Source organism: Mauremys reevesii, linkage group 24 (genome assembly GCF_016161935.1).
Source record: "Mauremys reevesii isolate NIE-2019 linkage group 24, ASM1616193v1, whole genome shotgun sequence".
Taxonomy (NCBI): Eukaryota; Metazoa; Chordata; order Testudines; family Geoemydidae; genus Mauremys; species Mauremys reevesii.
Window position 1 is genome coordinate 8,115,092 of NC_052646.1, and position 20,296 is coordinate 8,135,387.

At 50.3% G+C, this 20,296-nt stretch overlaps 1 protein-coding gene across 5 annotated transcripts in view; it reads right to left on the reverse strand.

Moving 5' to 3' along the window:
• CGN (cingulin) overlaps nucleotides 1–20,296 on the reverse strand; it is a 63,725-nt gene that overhangs the window by 34,578 nt on the left and 8,851 nt on the right. For 4 of the 5 annotated variants that reach the window (XM_039513018.1, XM_039513016.1, XM_039513017.1 and 1 more), the window contains exons 2-5: nucleotides 5,298–6,537; nucleotides 4,227–4,330; nucleotides 2,620–2,689; nucleotides 193–291 (exon numbers count right to left, since the gene is read on the reverse strand). In XM_039513018.1, coding sequence (XP_039368952.1) covers nucleotides 193–291; nucleotides 2,620–2,689; nucleotides 4,227–4,330; nucleotides 5,298–6,509 — 1,485 coding nt within the window. In that variant the 5' untranslated portion in view covers nucleotides 6,510–6,537. The remainder of the gene's footprint in view (nucleotides 1–192; nucleotides 292–2,619; nucleotides 2,690–4,226; nucleotides 4,331–5,297; nucleotides 6,538–20,296) is intronic. The other variant, XM_039513015.1, reaches the window with a different exon arrangement.

Genomic DNA, 20,296 nt, shown 5'->3' on the forward strand with positions numbered 1-20,296 from the left:
CCCCCCCCAAAAACCTCCCTACTCCCATGCTAGGGTGTATGGAGACAGCAGAGCCCAGGCTCCTCTGCAGCGCACCCCAACCCAATGCAGTGGAAGGTGGCAGCTCCATAGGGCTGGCAGCCTTCCACCACCCGCCCAGCAAAGCAGGAGTTTACTGTCCAGTGCATCTAGCTGACCAGGTACTGGCATCACCTTGGTCTCTTCATCTAGTTTCTGCTGCAGCTCCTCCACCTTCCTTTTCAGCTCACTGTTCTGGGAAACAGATCCTCTTGCGTCCTCAGGAGGCACCACCTGTCAGACAGAGCCCCCTCTTTGTGTAACAAGCACCCTGGAGATGCTGCCTGAAGTCAATCACTGGAGAGGAAGGATGGTCTTGTGGTTAAGACACTGACTGGGATGGGACTCTGGAGCCCTGGGGTCAAGTCCCAGCTCCACCAGGAATGAAACCAAGATCTCCTGAGTGCCAATCCAGTGTTCTCCGTCCTTCTCCCTCAATGCTCAAGTAGTTCAGGCCACCAGTTATAAACTTGCCTTAAGTTAAGGGGGGAAAATGCCAGTCTCGTTCATTCACAGCAGCAATTTTTTTAAACCTGACACTAGCAAGCAGCCCTCTGATGCCAACATCAAAAGATATGGCTCCGAGTCCTGCCAGAGGTATGTTGGGCCTCAAGCAGGAGGCTCTGAAATGCCAGTTTTAATCAACATCGCTGTCATTTCAGGCAAGCTTTGAGCACAGCATGCAGCAGCCAGCACCAGACGAGCTGCGATAATGGTGGAGTCGGCAAAATGGGTTCAGATCTCTTTTAATACAGAATATTAAACGGGAAATGCACTCTCGGTTAACATCTCCAACAGTGTCAGAGCAGATTCCTGAAAGGAAGCCATGTTGCTTTCATACACAGATAATTCTAGGTATTAAAGAGAGTCTCATTTCTGTCTGCTGCCCTGGAGAAGATGACAAACAAAACAAAACAAAAAAAAAACAATTCCAGGGCCACATCGGTGTCCACAGGAGAAACTGATCTCGTCCGGCTAATGGGATAATGTAAAAACACACACCCAGAATCCCAGCCCAAAAACTTTCATTCTTGCTTTAAACTGTTTACGGTTGCAGTTCAGAAAGGATAAAAATATTGAGCCCTAGAGAGCAAAGCATTTGTCAGATTGACCAACTTGTCAAGCCTGGAATCCAACCTCCAGCCGGGGCCAATCGCTGAAAAGCCCACAATGCATCTGACCACGCTGCGTACTGAGAGGCGGGGGGGAGAGAAAAGCATCCTTCCTGACCCCCTGCCACAGGCAGCCAAGTTAAAACCTCAAGTACGAGATTGGACTCTCCTTGTTATCTTCACGTGCATGGGCATGAAGATTTGCAGAAATCTGGACATAGTACAGCTCCCTCCTGGAACAGGGCGTTCCACACTGCGATTTCACCAGTTCTGCCCAGAAATGGGTGTGTGTTTGTTTGTGTGTGTGTGTGTGTGTGTGTGTGTGTGTGTGTGTGTGTCGGGGGGCGGTATTCTTTCAGCAGGATGCATTGAGCTGGAACAACTCAAAAGGGCTAAAAAGTTTTGACCGGCTAAACTCTGGGGAAGGCCCTTTCCTGATACAGATTTGCATTGTTGCGATGAACTAAAAGGCTTAACGGAGATGCTCAGCCCGTTGGTGCGGGTCAGGAGAAGAGGGTAATATCTACCCTGCAGCTGTAAGTTTCCAGCTCATAAGAAGAACGTAAGAACATAAGAACGGCCCTACTGGATCAGACCAAAGGTCCATGTAGCCCAGTGTCCTATTTTCCTACAGTGGCCAGTGGTAGGTGCCCCATAGGGAATGAACAGAAAATCATCAAGTGATCCATCCCCTGTCGCTCATTCCCAGCTTCTGGCAAACAGAGGCTAGGGACACCATCCCTGCCCATCCTGGCTAACAGCCATTGATGGACCTGTCCTCCATGAACTTATCTAGTTCTTTTTTTGAACCCTGTTATGATCTTGGCCTTCACAACATCCTCTGGCAAGGAGTTCCACAGGTTGACTGTGCGCTGTGTGAAGAAAATACTTCTTTTTATTTGTTTTAAACCTGCTGCCTATTAATTTCATTTGGTGGCTCCTAGTTTTTATATTACGAGAAGTAGTAAACAACACTTCATCTACTTTCTCTACACCAGTCATGATTTTATAGCTCGGGTCAACATGCCTGGGCTAGCTTTGACGGAGTTAGTGCACTAAAAATAGTAGTGTTGCCACAGCAACGCAAGCTGCCCGGAGAACAATCCCATGTGAAACAGTAGCTAAGTAGGAGGATGGTTAGTCTCTCCCGCGGCCCACAACACCCCAGCATACTTCTATTTTTAGGGCATTAACTTGATCAGAGTTAGTGGGTGTGCGTCTCTCCGACCAGGGAATCACACTTCCAGCTGCAGTGCAGATGTACACTAAGAGACGGCAGTCATCCTGGCCGATCAGTATCACCCGGGCTTGATAATACAGGAGGTGAAAAATTCACCCTTCTGCGGAGAGCCAGGTGCCACATAAGTCTCACAGGGCTTTTGCAGTGGACTCAGTCCAGGGGTGAATGTCACTCTCTGCAAAGTAAGGGGAGGTTGGTATGGAGACTTACAGCGAGCGCTTGGATCTTCTCAAACATCAAGTTGGTTTTTCTCTTCAGCGAGCTTTCGCTTTCTTTGCTCCTGAAAAAGAAACAAGCAAATACCAACAAAGAAAATCATTCAGGTTAAAAGGGACATAGGCATGTGGGGGAGAAGCAGAGCAGTGTTTAAGGCACTCGCCTATGACTCTGGAGACTTAGGTTTGAATCCCAGCTCTGCCACAGGACCTGCGTGACCCTAGGTAAGTCACTTAACCCCTCCATGCCTCAGTTTTCCCATCTGAACAAGGGGATGAAATACATTAAAGACTGCGAAGTGCTCAAGTACTTTGGTAACAGGGACCAGGTAAGTACTTAAGAGACAAACACTTTTGTCTGGATTTTTTAAACTTAATGTTGTTGCAGGTGACACTTCAGATGAGCATCTCTGGGGCAAGTTAGGGGACAGTTCTGTTCACTGCTCCCCGCAGTCTGAGGCCCAGAATATATGAATGGAAGGTAAAGGGGTAAATCCCTGCTTACAAGAAGCCAGGGGAGTCAAAATCTGAGAGTGAATGTTTCAGTCAAGAGTCCACAAGGCGGGGAAGCGGGAAGGAGAGAGATTGTCTTTAAACCCTCGCTTTCCCGTAGAGAATCCTTTTAGTGATTAAGTTCAGCGGATCAGCTGCATCATATGCCCTGTACTCCCACCCAACTGGGGTCTTTCCAGAGAACAGACACTATCCACCTCCACAGGATTATTTAAAACAGGAGGCGACTCTGATAGGAATTAATTCCCTTTGTCAGCTCCAAGGTTGCCAATTTGCACCTTTCTAGAGTCGCTACCGCTTAGCCAAGAGGCTTACAGTTGTTAGTTCGTGGGCTTAGCTGTAGTTCAAAGGTGCAGAAGTGTACACTCCCACAAGATGCCCAAGGCGCTAGACTCCTATCCCAGGGTTGGATTTAAAGAGACAGAGTTTTGTTTTATTTAAAGGACCAATTTTCCTGCACATCTGGGGCCAGACTTTCCAGACTCAGATTCCAAGGCCAGAAGGGCCCATTGTGATCAGCTAGTCTGAGCTCCTGTGTAATAGACTCCATAGCTAGGCTCCTGTTTCGGATAGATTTCCCCTAGCGAGAGCCGTGGGGCAGATTTCCTTTGAAAACCACCGTCCCTTTGAGAGAAACATGGGTCTCTGATACATCATGTTTGCTGGGGCCCCACCTCCTCCTATTTCACTTTATTTACACAGATTTTACAGATTTTGGGGGGGGAGGGATGGGGGGGGGGGCTGAGCTCAGGGCCCCAGTACAACTGTGCCCCCTTTTTCCCTCTGCCTCTGGTCAGCCCTGATCCTGTCCCTGAGAAGAGGCAGCACTTTGTACTGTTTCAGAAACCTCTTTCACTAAAGTGAGTTTGTGCAGTGTTGTTGGAGCCAGGTTGGTCCCAGGATATGAGAGAAACAAGGTGAGACAAGGGAATATATTTTATTGGACCAACTTCTGTTGGTGAGAGCTGTGAGCATCAAAGCGTGTGCCTCAGTGCCTCCAGTCCCCCATGCTCCAACAGAGCAAGCTGCACATCAGACGCTGCTCCCCTGTCTAACGCTGGACCCAAGGGCGCTCGGCCCAACACTCACCCATCCTTCAGGATACTGTAAATCAGCTCCTTGGTGGACTCGCTGCTCCCAGGCGGAGAGACTTCCTGCTGGTCTTTCAGAAGGTCTGGAGTGGACTTAAGCTGCTAACGAGACAGGACAAGCGTCACCAGATGCTCATTGCACAGCAGTAGGACCTGCCAGACGGGATCAGACCAATGGGCCCATTTAGCCTGGTAGCCCGTCTGATGGCAGCCAGCACCAGCTGATTCAGAGCAAGGCACAAGCCAAGCCCACCACTCTCTTTATGGAATAACCCTGCCCCCCAGGGTAAGTTTCTTCTTAAGCCCAGGCAACGAGTGCTTGGCTTATGCCCTGAAGCAGGAAGATCTGCATCCACCTATGACGCTGTCACTGTGCTCCCTATATTAGGAGAGGACAACAGCAGCAGTTTTGCAAGCAAACGTGGCTGGGGATCTGATGTAACTAGGTGTAGGTGGCAGTTAGGTTGCAGCCCTTAAGGTCCTAGCGAATTTCTGAGTCAAATGCACCTCGGGACCTATGCTCCCGGCATTGAACTCTCGTGCATAAAGCACTTGGAAATAGGCCAGCTGGGAACAGCATTCCTTAAGGAGGAGCAGCAGCTTCCTCACTGGGGTAGGAAGAAGCAGAAGATGGGGCATGCTGATTTCAGGTTGAATAACCACACTGCTGCAGCCATCACCAGCGTGTGGCACTGCACGCGGCCACTCAGGGCACGTCTACGCTGCGACTGCAGCGCAAAGCTAGTGGCAACCGCAGCAGCAAAGCCTCAGCGGCACGAGCAGGGGTGGCTTGACTCTGCCCCAGGGTGCCAGGCGGGGCTAGCCTGTGCAGTGGCAGTTCACTGCTCCCCTTACTGCCATCACACCTCCCGACTGCAGGGGAGGCATATCCTGAGATCAGGGACCAATGGCGTCACCCAGCAGTGAACTTAAGGCCCAGAGAGCTAATTAAGGCTCCATCCTGAGCACTGAGAGCACATGGTTTGCTGGGCTGTCAAGAAGTCATGCACATTGCTACCCCCATTAGCTACGCTCCCCAGGCAGGCCTGAGCCCCGAACCAAGAGTTACCTGCAGTTCTGATTGCACTTGACTTTGCTGCTGCTCAACGACAGGCTCCTCCAAGCTTTTATGGATCCAGTCTCGCGGCACCTGGGCCTTGACTGAGTTTTCCTTCAGATCTTCCTGGAGCGCACGGTTCAGGCTGCCGGCGCGAGGCGCATTGGCCACACCAGGCTGTTTGGCGGCCAGGCCCTTCGGCCCTTCCCTGTGGCGATCTTGGAGCTGGGCAGCGCTCAGCTCTCTGGAATCGGCCGTGTCGTGGTAGGACACCCTGCCGTCGAGACTCTGCGACCGCTTCCTCTCCTCCGGGGAAATCCGGCTTCTCCTGGCGGCTCGGCCCCTCTGCTGAACCTTCCCGTCGAACTTTGTGATCAGGGAATCCACTGAGGACAGGGGCTTCGTGTCGATGTCACTTTGGTCAGCTGGCTGCCGAGGCCTGGAGGACTCTGGGTCTGGTGATGGCTGCTTGCCTACAAACCTTCGTCCAGAAGCTGCATGGGATTCCTTGCTGGGGTCAGTCCTTTTCCTGCCTGCAATGTCCAGCGTGCTGCTGCTCTTGGCACTGGCTGGAGACTGGGATCGGTACGTGCCCCTGGTCTGCATGCTGAGAGGGCTTGGGCCATAGGCCTCCTCTGAATTGGGGCTTAACAGAGAGCTGTGAGATTGAGTCCTCCTCAGCTCCTCCCCAAAAGGCCTCTGGGGTGGCAGCTGTCTGGAGCTGCCCTGAGGGGACGAGGAGCCATCCCTGCGGTAGGAACGAGCTGCCTCAGCGCTGACAGGCCTGGTCTCCCTCGGGTAGCCCTGGGAGCTCAGCTCCTCGTCAGAGGTGCTGTACTGGGAGTTATACTGGGAATGTCTGGCCACGTACCGGCTTTCCGGCAGGTCAGAATCAGAGCTGATGGAGCCCAGGCCTTCCCTGAGGGAGTTAGGGGGCAGCTGCTCAGGCCACTGGCTGTGAGCAGGGTTCCCGTATTTACTCTCACTTTTGATCTGCACCCCGAAGGAGTCCTCTCCTTTTGCCCCGCTGTTCAGGACCACAAAGGGCTGCCCGTCGATGCCCTGGACCCTCACCGCGACCCCGTAGGAGCCTGGCTTGGAATGCTTGGGCCTGATCTTTTGTGACTTCTTCATTTCCTTCAGGTCATCTATGAATCTGATCTGAACCCCGTAGTCCACGGGGTTTGGCTTCTCGGCCATAGCTCCGTTCACGTGCCGCTCCATCCTTGGGGGTTAAAAGCACTCCAGGCTCCTGCAGGGGAAAGAGGAAAACACTCTCATGCCACTGGCACAGCTGGGTTTAGGTAGGGAGCCAGGAGCAGCTGCTGGCAAGGCTGCGCTTGAGGAAACTGGGCTGATAGATTTCAACGCCAGAAGGAACCATTGGCCCTCCTGGATCACACAGGCCCGATCTTTTAGAGGAACATCCAATCTGGATTTAAAAATTGAATCCACCCATGACCCTTAATAAATTGTTCCAGTGGTTCCTCTCGCTGTTAAAAACCCACACACCTTATTTCCTGGCTGAGTTTGTCTAGCTTCAGCTTCCAGCTATTGGCTCATGTTCGACCTTCCTCTGCTAGACTGAAGAGCCCACTATTAAATATTTTTTCCCTCCATGTAGGTACTTGTAGGTGGTGATGGGGCGCCTGCCCCTCACTGGGCTCTAAGGGGTTAATAGAGCCCTAGGGAGGCTGCGCAGGAGGCAGCCAATCAGAGAAGGACTGAGGGGAACAGCCAACCAGGCCCATATAAAAAGGGAGCTGCAGGGCAGAGGAGGGGAGTTCTCTGCTAGGAGCCCAGGGAGGAAAGACTGTGTCCCCAGGGCTGAGACAACTGCCAGCACCCTGGACAGAGCAGGGACCGGGGCAGCAAGCGACAGCTCCTGGCTGGCTGCTGGGGTTTGCAGGCTGAAGCCCTGGGGCAAGGGCAAAGAGGATACTGGGGCCATGAGGAAGTGGCCAGACAATTAGCTCCAGTGCCACTAAGGGAGGTGGCTGAAGAGCGGACTCCCCCCGGAAGAGGGGAGCACAGTGTGTGGCACGGCCAGAGGGCTGCGTCACTGAAGAGGACGCCGCGGTCCTTGGGGAGCCCTGGGTCCTAGAGCAGGAGTGACAGCTCAGTGCCCTCTTCAGGTGGTGTCTTGCTGCCAATTCCCAAGACAGCCAGCAGGAGGCACCACAGTGGTGACTGGAACCCCATTACATAGGATAATCAAGTCACCCCTCAACTTCCTCTTCGTTAAGCTAAAGAGCTCAACCACTATAAAGGCATGTGATTAACCTTGTGAAAGCAGAGCATAACCCACCAGAGCAGGCAGGCGCTCTCTCTCGCAATCCCATTCAAATCTGGAATGCTTTGTTGATACAGAGTTTATTTACACGGGAGATACGGAGCCGTGTTTAAGAGATTAAAGTTCGGCACGCCTAGTACGTGTCTCCGTTTATTACTGAACAACACATACAAGCGGAAGGCGCCCTGGGCAGGGCCCTAGAAATGCAAGGTTCTCAAAGCAGAGAGTGATCCATCGCCAGATCAGGGCCTAAGCCAAGCCATGAAGGAAGCAGGGCTCCACAAATCGGGCTTCGCCCATACTGACACCCTTCTAGGATCGGGGCCTGCGTGACTTGCCAAGGACTCGGCAAATCGGCAATAGAGCCATGAATAGAACCCAGGAGTCTCAACTCCCTTTCCCTCTCTATCCAACAGATGCCCCTTAAACAAACAAACAAACATACACACGCTTCTCAAGTGCAAGATTTTGTTGTTGTTTCCAATATCTCTGGGAAGGGGACGAATTTTACTGCAGAACCTTAGACAACACTGAAGATTCCTTTTTACTTGTCACACTAGCAATGCATCTCATGAGAGGATTAGCCAGGCTGGAGATCAATCGCTTTCTGAAGTTTATACACAGCATTTTTCCTTCAAAACCTCCCCCACTCCCCAAAAGCAGACAAACATGCAATTGTTAAAACGTTATGAGACACTAAACCAAAAAAGCATATGACAGACCAGAAGCCTCACGCTAGCACTGCTGAACCGAGCTGCATTTCTAGGACAGAGCCATTTCACACACGGTGAAAGCCTGTTATCCTGACCCGGAGTACATGCCATCCTTCGAGTCACCAGCATTCCAGATGCAACCCATCCTATTCTCCTTCTCCCATCAAAATCCTGATCAGCCGCACAGCTCCAGTGCCTACAGCCTTGGGCTCCTATTAAAAAATATGTAGCGTCAGCAAATACAACATGCACACGCTCACAAGGGAAAGTAGAGGAGAAAAGCAGGATATGATCTGAGAGAGAGAGAGAGAGAGAGAGAGAGCGAGCATGTGTGTGCACCAGACTCCCTACCTCTTCTGGCTTGCTTGCCTAAGAAACACAAGCAGAGTGCTGCATACTCACTGCAACTGAAGGTTGGCACCTCTGCTGGGTACGAAAGCAGAAGCCCGACATCCACAAGAGACCTGAATAAGAACGCCACTGCGCCCAGTCACCGGCGTCCGATCTAGGCTAGCGTCCCCAGCACTTTGGTAGCCGTAAGACTCCCATTTGGTGGGAACAGATATTAGCAGTGACATATTGAGCACAAAAGTGATGTAACACTCATCAGTCCCAGGGGCAGCCTGCCTGAAGAGAGTCTTTTGCTCCCCATTGGATGCAGTGAGCTTCACTGCATCAGTTCCCTTTGCAATATGTTAGACGACCAATTACCATAAGCTACACGGACTGCTTCACCGTAGGCACGGGCAGGCGGCCGGCAGCACGTAATGGGAATGACAGCCTGCCTGAATGCCCTCCAGCATGTAACTGACCGGCAGTCAGGGCGTCTGTAGGCGTGTCTGATATGCCGCCGCTCCAGCTGCCTGATAGCCAAGCAGGTTACCTGCTTGAGCTCCCAGGGCTCCTTCTACCCTTGATCTGCAGAGCAGCTTGCAGACTACCTTTCCAGCTGGAAGAAAAGCAGGATTCTGCTCCAGGGTACCTTGTGTTGCCCCAGTTTAAGAGGGGAGGGGAGATATAGACGCGTACCTCACTGCCTTTGAGCAGTCTTGCCCTTTGAACCTGGCTGATGCACTCGTCCCAAAGCCAGAGAGGCGCGCAGCCAGATGGACAGAGCTGATACTGGGGACTACGAACAGTTCACAAAAACTCTACTGCTTACGTTTGAATCGACACCTGAGGCTTATAGCCAAAGGCTTCAGGGTGTGCAGAAGACCCCAAGTGTGACCCTATATGGAAGCCACCACCCTGATGGGAGAATCTCTCCATGTCCTTGAGAAGCAGCAGCTAAGTCGACGGAAGAATTCTTCCATTGACCTAGCGCTATCTACACAGGGACTTAGGTCGGCTCAGCTACGGTGCTCAGGAGTGTGGATTTTTCACACCCCGGAGTGACACAGCTGAGTTGATGTAAATTTTCAAGTCTAGTGTTAACCAGCCCTAAGTCATCAGTGACCAGTGATTTTGGGCAGGCGCCTTAGAGGGCAGGTGTACTTTAACAGTCTGGGCCCCTTTAAGATGTTTCCAGTTGGGATCCTCACCTTCCCCCCCCACACATTGGGAAAAGCAACCAGGGTAGGTTGTATTAGCTGTTGTGGTAGAACACAGGGAGTGTGTGTGTGGGGGGTGGATCTCAGGCAGTGAGGCCCTAAAACCACCTTACCCCTCTGTATACAGGTTTTCACGGGATCACTTCACAAGCAGTGTCGCTTGTACATTTCGTACAAGGGTAGAGAGATTGCAGCAGTCTGTACAGCACCAAGCACAATGGGGTCCTGGTTCGTTTCCAGGGCGCTGCAACAGCATTTCACCGCTCGCTAGGATGCCTTGGGAGCCAGGCACTTGAAAGCCATCTCTTGTGCTTCTGAGTCCTTAACTCCAGAGGGCTCTGATTCAGGATCGGGGCTGCTACCACAATCATTATGGCACTTCAGAGGTTACATTTCTGCGAAGTAAATATGGCTAAGGACAACCTGAAAGTTCTTATCTGGCCCTCATTACCATAGTATCTGAGCACCTCAAAGTCAGTAGTGTATTTATCCTCACTACCCACCCCCTGGCAGGTAGGGCAGTGCTATTATCCCCAGTGTACAGATAGGAAATTGAGGTACAAAGAGGCTAAGTGACTTGACCAAGGTCACCCAGTCTGTGGTGGAGCAGGGAGTTGAACCCAGCTCTCCCAAGTGCTAGGGAATAGCCCTAACTGCTGGCCATCCTTCCTCAGTGCTACGGAAGCAATGGATTAGCAAAACGATTAAATACAAGCTTCTTTGACTAATACGGACAATGAGAGATTTTTCCAAAGGCCCATGGCACGTAGCACAGTTTATATAACATAAAAATTCCCATCTCCCCCAGGAAGCAGTGTCAGCTCCCTACTTGCAACGCCTGCATTCAGGCAGCCTCCCTGTAGGGCAGCATTGAGCTCGTTTCTTTAAGCAGCACATGACCTTTCTCCTGGTTTTCCTGCAGGTCTGTGGCAGGGACGCTCTGGACAGAAATGAGCCTGCTGATTATTTTGGCAAGTATGACTGTTTGGGGGAAGGGAGGAGGTTTTCTAGCGCTTTGAAGTCAGGAAGGATTTCCACTCTAATGCACAGTCCTGCTGCCTTCCAGCCACAAGGGCACTAGATTTTTCTGTAAATAAGTTGTCTCAAGACCACAGCTCAGGAGAAGAGTCAGCTGATAGGCACTGGCTGTTCACAACCAGGTAGCAACCTTCAGTTACCCTAATTAGTGCACAACGGAGATCCAGAAAGGAGACTTTTTAAATCACAACTGGTTTGTGTTTCCAGCCTAGCTATTTTTGAGAATCAGCTTTCTCACCTCTCCCCCAGACCATGGATCGCTATCATCTGGCCCCCATCCTCCTGTTTGATTTTTGAAAGGAGTCCCATGCCCTCTGCTTGCTTATGAGCCTTTCAAACTGGCTGCCGCAGTGGTCTCCAACGCGGTGCCCGCCGGGGCACGTATCTGTCCCCGCGTACTGGCTGGTGGACAAGCATCCGCCAAAATGCAGCAACGTCAAGAGGCGTCACCGCCGAAAAGCCGCTGATTTTCGACGGCATTTCAGTGGCAACACCTCTTGACGTTGTCGCTTCTCGGCGGCATTTCGGCAGATGCTTGTCCGCCGGCCACGGTCCTCGGCGGTTCATCGTCCGGCACCCGCCGGATGAAAAAGGTTGGGGACCACTGCGCTGGCGTATGAAATACAGAGCCTTTGAAGAGGCATGAGTTTGGACCTCACAGCATCTCCTCCCCACCGGAGGCAGAGCGGAAGCAGAGAGTTATTACTGTAGCCCCGAGGAGCCTCAGTCACAGTGAGCCAGGACCCCCATCGCGGCAGGAGCTGTGCAAACTGAACAAATTAGTCCTTGCCCCAAAGAGGTCACAATCTAATTTTGGCTGCCACAGACTCTCTGTGGTCTTGGGCAAGTCATTTTGCCTTGGGCCTCAGTTTGATCTGTAAAATGGGATTACACCTTTCTTCCTTTCACCAGTTTGCACTGTGAATTCTTCGGGACAGGGACTCCCACACCCCATCTATGCAAGCGCCTGGCACAACGGGACCCTGATTATCGCAATCTAGACCTCTAGGTGCTTGCGTGATGTAGGCAGCCTCGTAACCCAAAAGGTATTTTCAACCAGGAATTGTCCAGACTCTTTGGTGGCAAGACTAATCAGCTGGCATCAATGGGCAACCCTAAGCCTAAAGAAAAAGTATGTTGGAAGAGATTCAGCTAGCGAGGTGCCATTGAAAGCAATCAGCAGATCGCGTCTTTAAAACTGCTAGCAAGATGTGCAGTGACACAGGTAGAGACACGCATTTGGTCTTATTTCAGCACACGTAGCACATGCAGTTAAGTGGCTGCTCTCAGAAACAGCGGGATTATTGAAGAAGAGATTTAATTCGAGCGACAATAAACCTTTTCAGATATGTCCCTTTACCATCCCCATCCAGCACCAAGCCAGCACTCATGGCACGAGTCAGTTTTCAGAACGCATACGAAGACACGGGGAGCACGGTAAAGTTATTTATTTTAAAGGCTGCAAAGAAGCCATTTGCTCTCAGTTTATCAAGCTTGCAAGGCAGCCTAAGAATTGGTATTTCCATCACCCACTGCAGAGAGCTGATAACAAGGGACTCGATTCTGTGAAGTGCCCAGCACCCTACTCAATCGGGCCCAGGGTGACCTTTGAATGCTCCATGTGCAAAATCAGTTGGGTGGGAGAAAGAGGGGGAGGGAGATGGACAAACAAAACCCAACACACACACACAGGGATCATTTCCCCCTCACTCTCTGCCTCGAGGGGGAAAAACCCTGCGCTGTAAGTGGAGGACTCTGGCTACTCTCAGCTGAGGATTTAAAGATTTAGCAGAGCCTGCCAGGGGGTCGCTTATCCCACTTTCCCTACAAGAGTGCAAGCCCCCGGAAGAGTCGTGAGCCTGCTACAGATTCATGCTAGCAGGTCACGATAGCACCACAGAGCGAGCACTACTGGCGAGGCACTGGCAGACTCTCCCCAGACACAGATCTCAGGAGCAGACGTTTGGGTGATACAGAGCACTGCACAAATCCATCCAGGAATGGAATAGACAGACAGACAGACAGACAGACAGTGTGTGTGTGTGTGTGTGTGTGTGTGTGTGTCACAGACTTTACCCTAGTGTCCAAAACGGAGACCGGAAGCAACAGACATCGCTTCAGTCTGATGGGGAGCCTTCAGGACAAGCAAGGAGGAAAAACTGGGCATAGCCCTATTGGAAGGAGGAAGAGAACAGGCGGATTTCTGTTATACACTAACCTGCCTGTTGATCATCCCTGCTCCAAATAGGCACAAAAGGTAAAAGCCTAAAACATGTTGCAAAACCTCATTCCTGAGCAACTGCTTGTATTATTAATCCACCTCTGCCAGATTCTAAAAGGTCTCATTTTTAGTGCAATGAGGTCATGGCAATTAAGTATTTGAGCAGATTCTGGAAGAGGAGACCAGTGGTTTCCGCTGCATCCCAGTAGCCGTCACTCAGGTGAGAGAGCGGATATGCTACTCCCCCACCCCAGCTCGGCCCCGGAACTTCTGGGTGACCTTGGGCAAGTCACGGCCCCGTTCTGTGCCTCAGTTCCCCCCCCGTATGTGTAAAATGGTGGTACGGATACTGACCTCCACTGTGAAGCACTTGAAAGCTAGGGATGAAGAGAGCTGGGAATTATTAAAGTTATGAGAAAAGCAAAATGCCGAACACTCCCCCTTTTAATCTAGCGCTGTTCATGTCATTTGTATTCAGTATCACCCCGGTCACACCAGGGCCCACTGTGCTGGGTCCAGGAGCTTTATGAAGATGGGCACTATTCCTTGTACCTCTTGGCTTCTCCACTTATTGTTTAAGTGGAGAAGCCAACACAGAGGGCCAGATTCTTCCCCAAGGTGTGAGCAGTTCCCAGTGAAGTCGCCTGTAGCTGTGCACATACGCCAAAGAGGTAAAATTTGCTTCACATAAGGTGACACAGCAAGGTGGGGACAGAACCCAGAAGTCCCTGCACTAACTACGACACCATGGTTCCCAGTCCAGATCTGGACTGGACGTGGAGGGTAGTATCCCTTTAAATGGTTTGAGAGCCCTCCAGTGGTGCTCACTGTGTGCTGTACTTCAGAAGCTGCAGAGGCCAGTCGGAGCAGGAGCATGCGAGTAGCTAGGTCGGGCATATTTGTGTGTATTCAGTAAGCACAGTTCTTTGGGGCCCATCATACCATGAGTGTCCTGCAGCTTCTAACAAAGAACACAATGGGCACCAGTAGTAGGCTCATGGCTATTTTAAAAGGATACACAGTACAGGAGCCCGGCAGTCCCAATTCACAGCCTCCCGATCTAACATTAGGACTGTCTGGGTGGGGGGTGAAGACTTGCGGAAATCTTTCTGCCAGTCACAGTACCAGTCTCAGGGTTTGGTTCATCCTTGGAGTGGAAATTCAGAATTAAGGTTTGCAATCCACCCTTAGAATCATAGAATATCAGGGACGTCAGGAGGTATCTAGTCCAACCCCCTGCTCAAAGCAGGACCTAAATCATCCCAGCCAGGGCTTTGTCAAGCCTGACCTTAAAAACCTCTAAGGAAGGAGATTCCACCACCTCCCTAGGGAACCCATTCCAGTGCTTCACCACCCTCCTAGTGAAATAGTGTTTCCTAATATCCAACCTAAACCTCTTCCACTGCACTTGAGACCATTGCTCCTTGTTCTGTCATCTACTACCACTGAGAACAGTCTAGATCCATCCTCTTTGGAACCCCCTTTCAACTATCTGAAAGCAGCTATCAAATCCCCCCTCATTCTTCTCTTCTGCAGACTAAACAATCCCAGTTCCCTCAGCCTCTCCTCATAAATCATGTGTTCCAGCCCCCTAATCATTTTTGTTGCCCTCCACTGGACTTTTTCCAATTTTTCCACATCCTTCTTGTAGTGTGGGGTCCAAAACTTAACACAGTACTCCAGATGAGGCCTCACCAATGTTGAGTAGAGGGGAATTATCACGGCCCTTGATCTGCTGGCAATGACCCTATTTATACAGCCCAAAATGCCGTTAGCCTTCTTGGCAACAAGGGCACGCTGTTGACTCATATCCAGCTTCTCATCCACTGTAACCCCTAGGTCCTTTTCTGCAGAACTGCTGCCTAGCCATTCGGTCCCCAGCCTGTAGCAGTGCATGGGATTCTTCCATCCTAAATGCAGGATTCTGCACTTATCCTTGTTGAACCTCATCAGATTTCTTTTAGTCCAATCCTCCAATTTGTCCATATCTAATTTGTCCTTAAATAGGTCCATATCGTGCCGGGGGTGAGGTGGGGGAGGGAGCGGGTGAGCATGGTCTAGTTAAAATATGTGCCTGGGCCAGGGAGAGAGGAGACAGGAAATAATCCCCAGTCTATACTCTCATAAATGTGATAACTCCATAGTTATACCTGTTTCACACTGAATCTAACCTGAAGTCTTCAGCATGACATGTACCAGACATTGACCATCACCAGACAACCAGCCCTCTGCAATGTACAGAGTGTATCAAGATACTGGAGCCCTCTACACTCCGTGTCCTGAGCTTGTTATCCACACAGTCTGTAGAGCATTGAGATAACGAGATTGATTTTATCCGGGGGAGTTTATCCCTAGCATCTGTAAATATACCCAGATCACGAGCAGATAGCAAACACGCTTAATCAATCCTATTATTTTCATATTTCCAGGCTAGACGATGCAGAGCATCAACAAGATGCAGAACTATCTTACCAGTTGGTCCTAGATCATCTTCTCTGAATGCATGGGAGGAAAGACCCTGTAAAGCAGAGGGATACTAAACACCTAGTGAGAGACACCTCTGTGATGGGATGGTGCAGGAGGAAAGACAGTATCAAGGATTCGGAACAGCTGTTTCAAGACTCTCCGACCACCTAGTGACTAGAAGAAGGAACAAAATCTGGCAAAAGCAACTGATACAAGAGAGAAGCAACAGGAGCCTGGCTGGTCACAGCAAGTAAGAAGCGGTGGGTGGATTTTGTAACAGGAAAAGAACCGATGCTGCAGCACATCAAGGGGGAATGGAGACAGTGAAGTCAGGTCGGAGATAGCCTTGCTCGTAGGTGCCAACCCTAGCCTCAAGATTCAGTCAGACGGAGCATGCATGATGTGCCGCTGCATGAAGGAAACAGCAGTTGGTACAGGAGAGGGAGAAGCTGAGATGCATCAGCTGTGCTTACCTATAACAGCCACTATAAAAAGTATATGCAGTAAGTTCCCAGGATGCAGAAAGGCAATAAAGTTGGAGCAGACCAGATTCCAGGAACTAGTGCCGAGGGAAGCAGGAGTAACATCACTATTACAGTGTGCAGAAAAACTGATCAAGCAAAACACACAGCTAGAACGTTAATACTGCCTCCAGCTCGCAGCCCCAGAACTCCCTAGCTTGCACCTTGCAACTCCCATATGTTTGCTGCATACAACCACGTTTAGACAGAGGCAGGGACTAGAGACTTACATAAGTTGTAAGCTTTTGGGGGCAGGGGCTTTCTTTGTACAGCACCTAGCACCGTGGGGTCCTGGTCCATGACTGGGGCGCCTCGGTGCTCCCTGAATAGAGTTAGTATAGGAGTATGCTGCATCTGAATCACACCATGTCCTAGGTGGCCGTGAGAGGAGGTGGGTGAGTCATGGTAAATGTTTAATCTCTCAGGAATTCTTACAGTCCAGCTCAGCTGATAAAGGGGCTTGAGAAACAGCATATCTGGACTCCGCTCCCACAGGAAAAAGGGGAAGAGCAGTCCTGAGAGAAACCCAGCCCGAATGCTGTCCCGAAGGAGGGATTTGAGTGTGTACAAGATAGTACGCATCAAAACAGAGGGGGGAGGAGAAGAGCGTTGTACCCAGTTACATTAAACTGAGCACTTTGTTCACCCAGCCATGGCCAAGCTCGAGCTTTATGACACAATTGCATCTTAACTCTGCCCTGCAATAGCCTCTCCAGTGTTTGCTGGGTTAGCACAAGCACTGAGTAATTCTGCAAGGAGGATAGAATTTGGGACTCCAATCTCTCAGGGTACATCCACGCAGCAGCTGGGAGGGGCCGTTCCCAGCTCGGGCAGACACACACACATGCTCTACATGACCTAGCACACTGAAAATAGCAGCGTGGCGGCAGCCGCCCAGGTGGTGGGTCGGGCTAGCTGCCGGAGTGCCATCCCGCCCGGCCCCCTGGGTATGTATTCAGGCGGCTAGCCCGAGCCAGTGGCCACACAGCTATGACTAGTGAGAAGAGCTAACACGTGTAAGCCCACCTGAGCTGGGAACCACACCTGTCCGCTGCTGTGTAGACATACCTCCAGCTCCAAGCCCTTGAAGGACCAAAGCCTGTGCCGGATTTCATGCAAGCCATTTCAGTGGTATATCGCAGGGATTAATTCGGCCCATAGAGTTAAGATAAGGACGTAGGGACAACACAGGAAAGGCAACTGTAGGTTGCTAATGGACACGGACACACACACACACGGACACCGGGGCTGTTGAATCACTGTTTTACTGATAGAAAGAGGCCAACTTCTGCTCATGGGGTTAGCAACACAATAGTACCACAATAATACCACAGCCTTTGGTAACAGGTTAACCCAAAAGGGTGTTTTGCAACTGGCAGAAAGAGAATGGAAAACTAGTGGAGAGCTGCAATATAAATCCTCTTAATTCAAAAAGGAAATCTAGAGTCTGAACATCTGCAAGACGTGGGAAAATGCACCTAGATGCACAGCTCAATGTTTGTAATTTAGACCTTATGGCTACTGAAGAAACGGCTGTGGTAGGGCTCTAACAAATTCATAGCAGTGAAAAACGCATCACGGACCGTGAAATCTGGCCTCCTCCGTGAAAGCTGGCTATCGTAGAGGGGTCGTGGTATTGCTGCCCTTACTTCTGCGCTGCCTTCAGAGCTGGGTGGCCGGAGAGTGGCGGCTGCTGGCCAGACACCCTGCCCAAGAGGTAGTGCCACTGCCAGCAGTAGCACAGAAGGAAGCATGGCATGGTATGATATTGCCACCCTTACTTCTCCGCTGCTGCTGGCAGCGGCACTGCCTTCAGAGCTGGGTTCCTAGCCAGCAGTTGCCACTCTTGGGCTACCCAGTTCTGAAGGCAGTGCAGCAGTAATGGTGGCTATACTGTTAAACCCCTCCTCCCACAACTACACCCTGGGACCCTCTTTTGGGTCAGGATCCCCCATGGTTACAACACCGTGAAATTCACGATTTTTCAAATGCTAGGACTGTGAAATTTACCAAAATGGACCATGAATTTGGCAGGGCCCTACATACAGGAAATGTTGTTTAAGACAAGTCTCAAGTCTTGGACTAGTCTAAGGAATTGGCCAGACAGACCACACCCAGAGTGACATCACTGAGATATGCCCTCTTGTTTTAACTAGCACAATGGAAAGAAATTGTTACTATTTCCTCCTGTTATCTTCCACAAAGCTTTAAGCCATATCCAGTGTGGACCCACAAGAATTGCAATCCATTTGAAATTTGCTGTCTCATGTTTAGATACTGTCGTCCACATGCATCACGGGAGGCCTGACCCTATTCCACACAGCCTTTTGCCAGCATATCCACCTGGACAGATTGAGCGTGGTGTCAGAAAAGTGGCCACCAAAGGTCTGAGTGATCTTAGGGACGGACGCACGCACGCACACACAAACACTGCATCACATACCGCATTAAAATGTGCAAGGTGGAACACACTGTAGAATCAGGACCCACGGTGACTAGATCCTGTGGCCATTTCTTGACGTTTGCGCTGGCCAGGCGGTCAGAACCATGAGACAGTTAAAATAAAATAAAGTACTTTAAATGAGTCCGCACAATGCAGCGTTCCATTTCCGTCACACAGGATTTGCCTGCAGGTGCTGCAGACAGAATGGAATCTCAGGTATACAACCCACTTCGCAGCCATTGCACAACTTTCAGCAGTGAAAGGTAAATAATGATTAAAAGGCAAGACACGTATTCCACAGGAATACAAATATGTCCGTTTTCCTTCTTGGCAATAGAGAATGTTCTCATTGACCAATGCTTATTAAATGTTTAATTGTAATAAAAAAAATATGGAGATCTACCTATCTCATAGAACTGGAAGGGACCCCAAAAGGTCATTGAGTCCAGCCCCCTGCCTTCACTAGCAGGACCATGTACTGATTTTGCCCCAGATCCTTAAGTAGCCCCCTGAAAGACTGAACTCACAACCCTGGGTTTAGCAGGCCAATGCTCAAACCACTGAGCTATCCCTCCTCACTCCCAAGAGTTTTAAAGGCACTCTCTTGTCTCTTTGTTGAGAAAGACAAACTATAGCCGGTTTTGCAAGAAACTAGGGCTACAGTGCCTTGTATTTCACATTCAATGGGTATAGAGGGGACTAGAGAAATTCTACATAGCAGTTTCCTCCTGCTGCACCCACTGATTGTCACAAGATTAGAAGACAGATTGCATCCACAGGCCTGGGAGTCAGGATTGATGGCGCTAGAACCCAAGAATTTGCTGGGTGGCCTTGGGCAAGTCATAGACGATCAGGGTTGGAAGGGACCCCAGGAGGTATCTAGTCCAACCCCCTGCTCAAAGCAGGATCAGTCCCCAACTAAATCATCCCAGCCAGGGTTTTGTCAAGCCTGACCTGAAAAACCTCTAAGTCTCTTCCTCTCTGCGTCTCAGGGTAGGTTATTCGGCAATAAAAACCTGCGCCTGGCCCATATCAGCTGACTTGGGCTCGGGCTGTAGGGCTATAAAATTGTAGACCTTGGGGCTTGGACTGAAGCCCAAGTGTCTACACTGCCATCGTACAGCCCAGGCCAGAGTCAGCTGATAGGGGCCACGCACAGGTGTTTCACTGCAGTGTAAACGTACCCTCAGTTCACCCTCACCCCCAATCGGAGAACGAGGATAACGCAAACATTAGACCAATGCATTTGAGATCCGCAGGTGAGACTAGATGCAAAAGGAATCTCAAAATGTGCCTACGCATTTAACAACGCAGCTCTTTCATCCCACAAGCAAGGAAGAAAAAAAAGTCCATAGTTAATGATCAACCACCAAGATAATGGAAAACAGTTTCCCCATACCTCTAGTTTCACTCCATATTCCCTACGCGCTGTCCCACAAGCCAGCGTAATGCATTTTAATACTTTTACTGTCACTTCATAAATCAAAAGCATCGTTGATGCCACATTAGGCAGGACCAATTCCTACCATTCCAGCAAATGCAAGAGCAGATACAGAAGCAGTTATACAATAGTTTTCGCAGTCCAGAAAACTTTCTTCTACAGTTGCATTCCCTCTCCTATACAGAAGCCAAGCTAAGCTGTTTGTGCTACAAACGGTTTTATTTATGCCTATGCATAAGTTATTAAGCAGGTGGAAAAAAGCCTCTGTTATTATGTTAAAGGGAAAAAAAAGGTTAAGAAGCTTATTGAAATGCTAACCCTTACA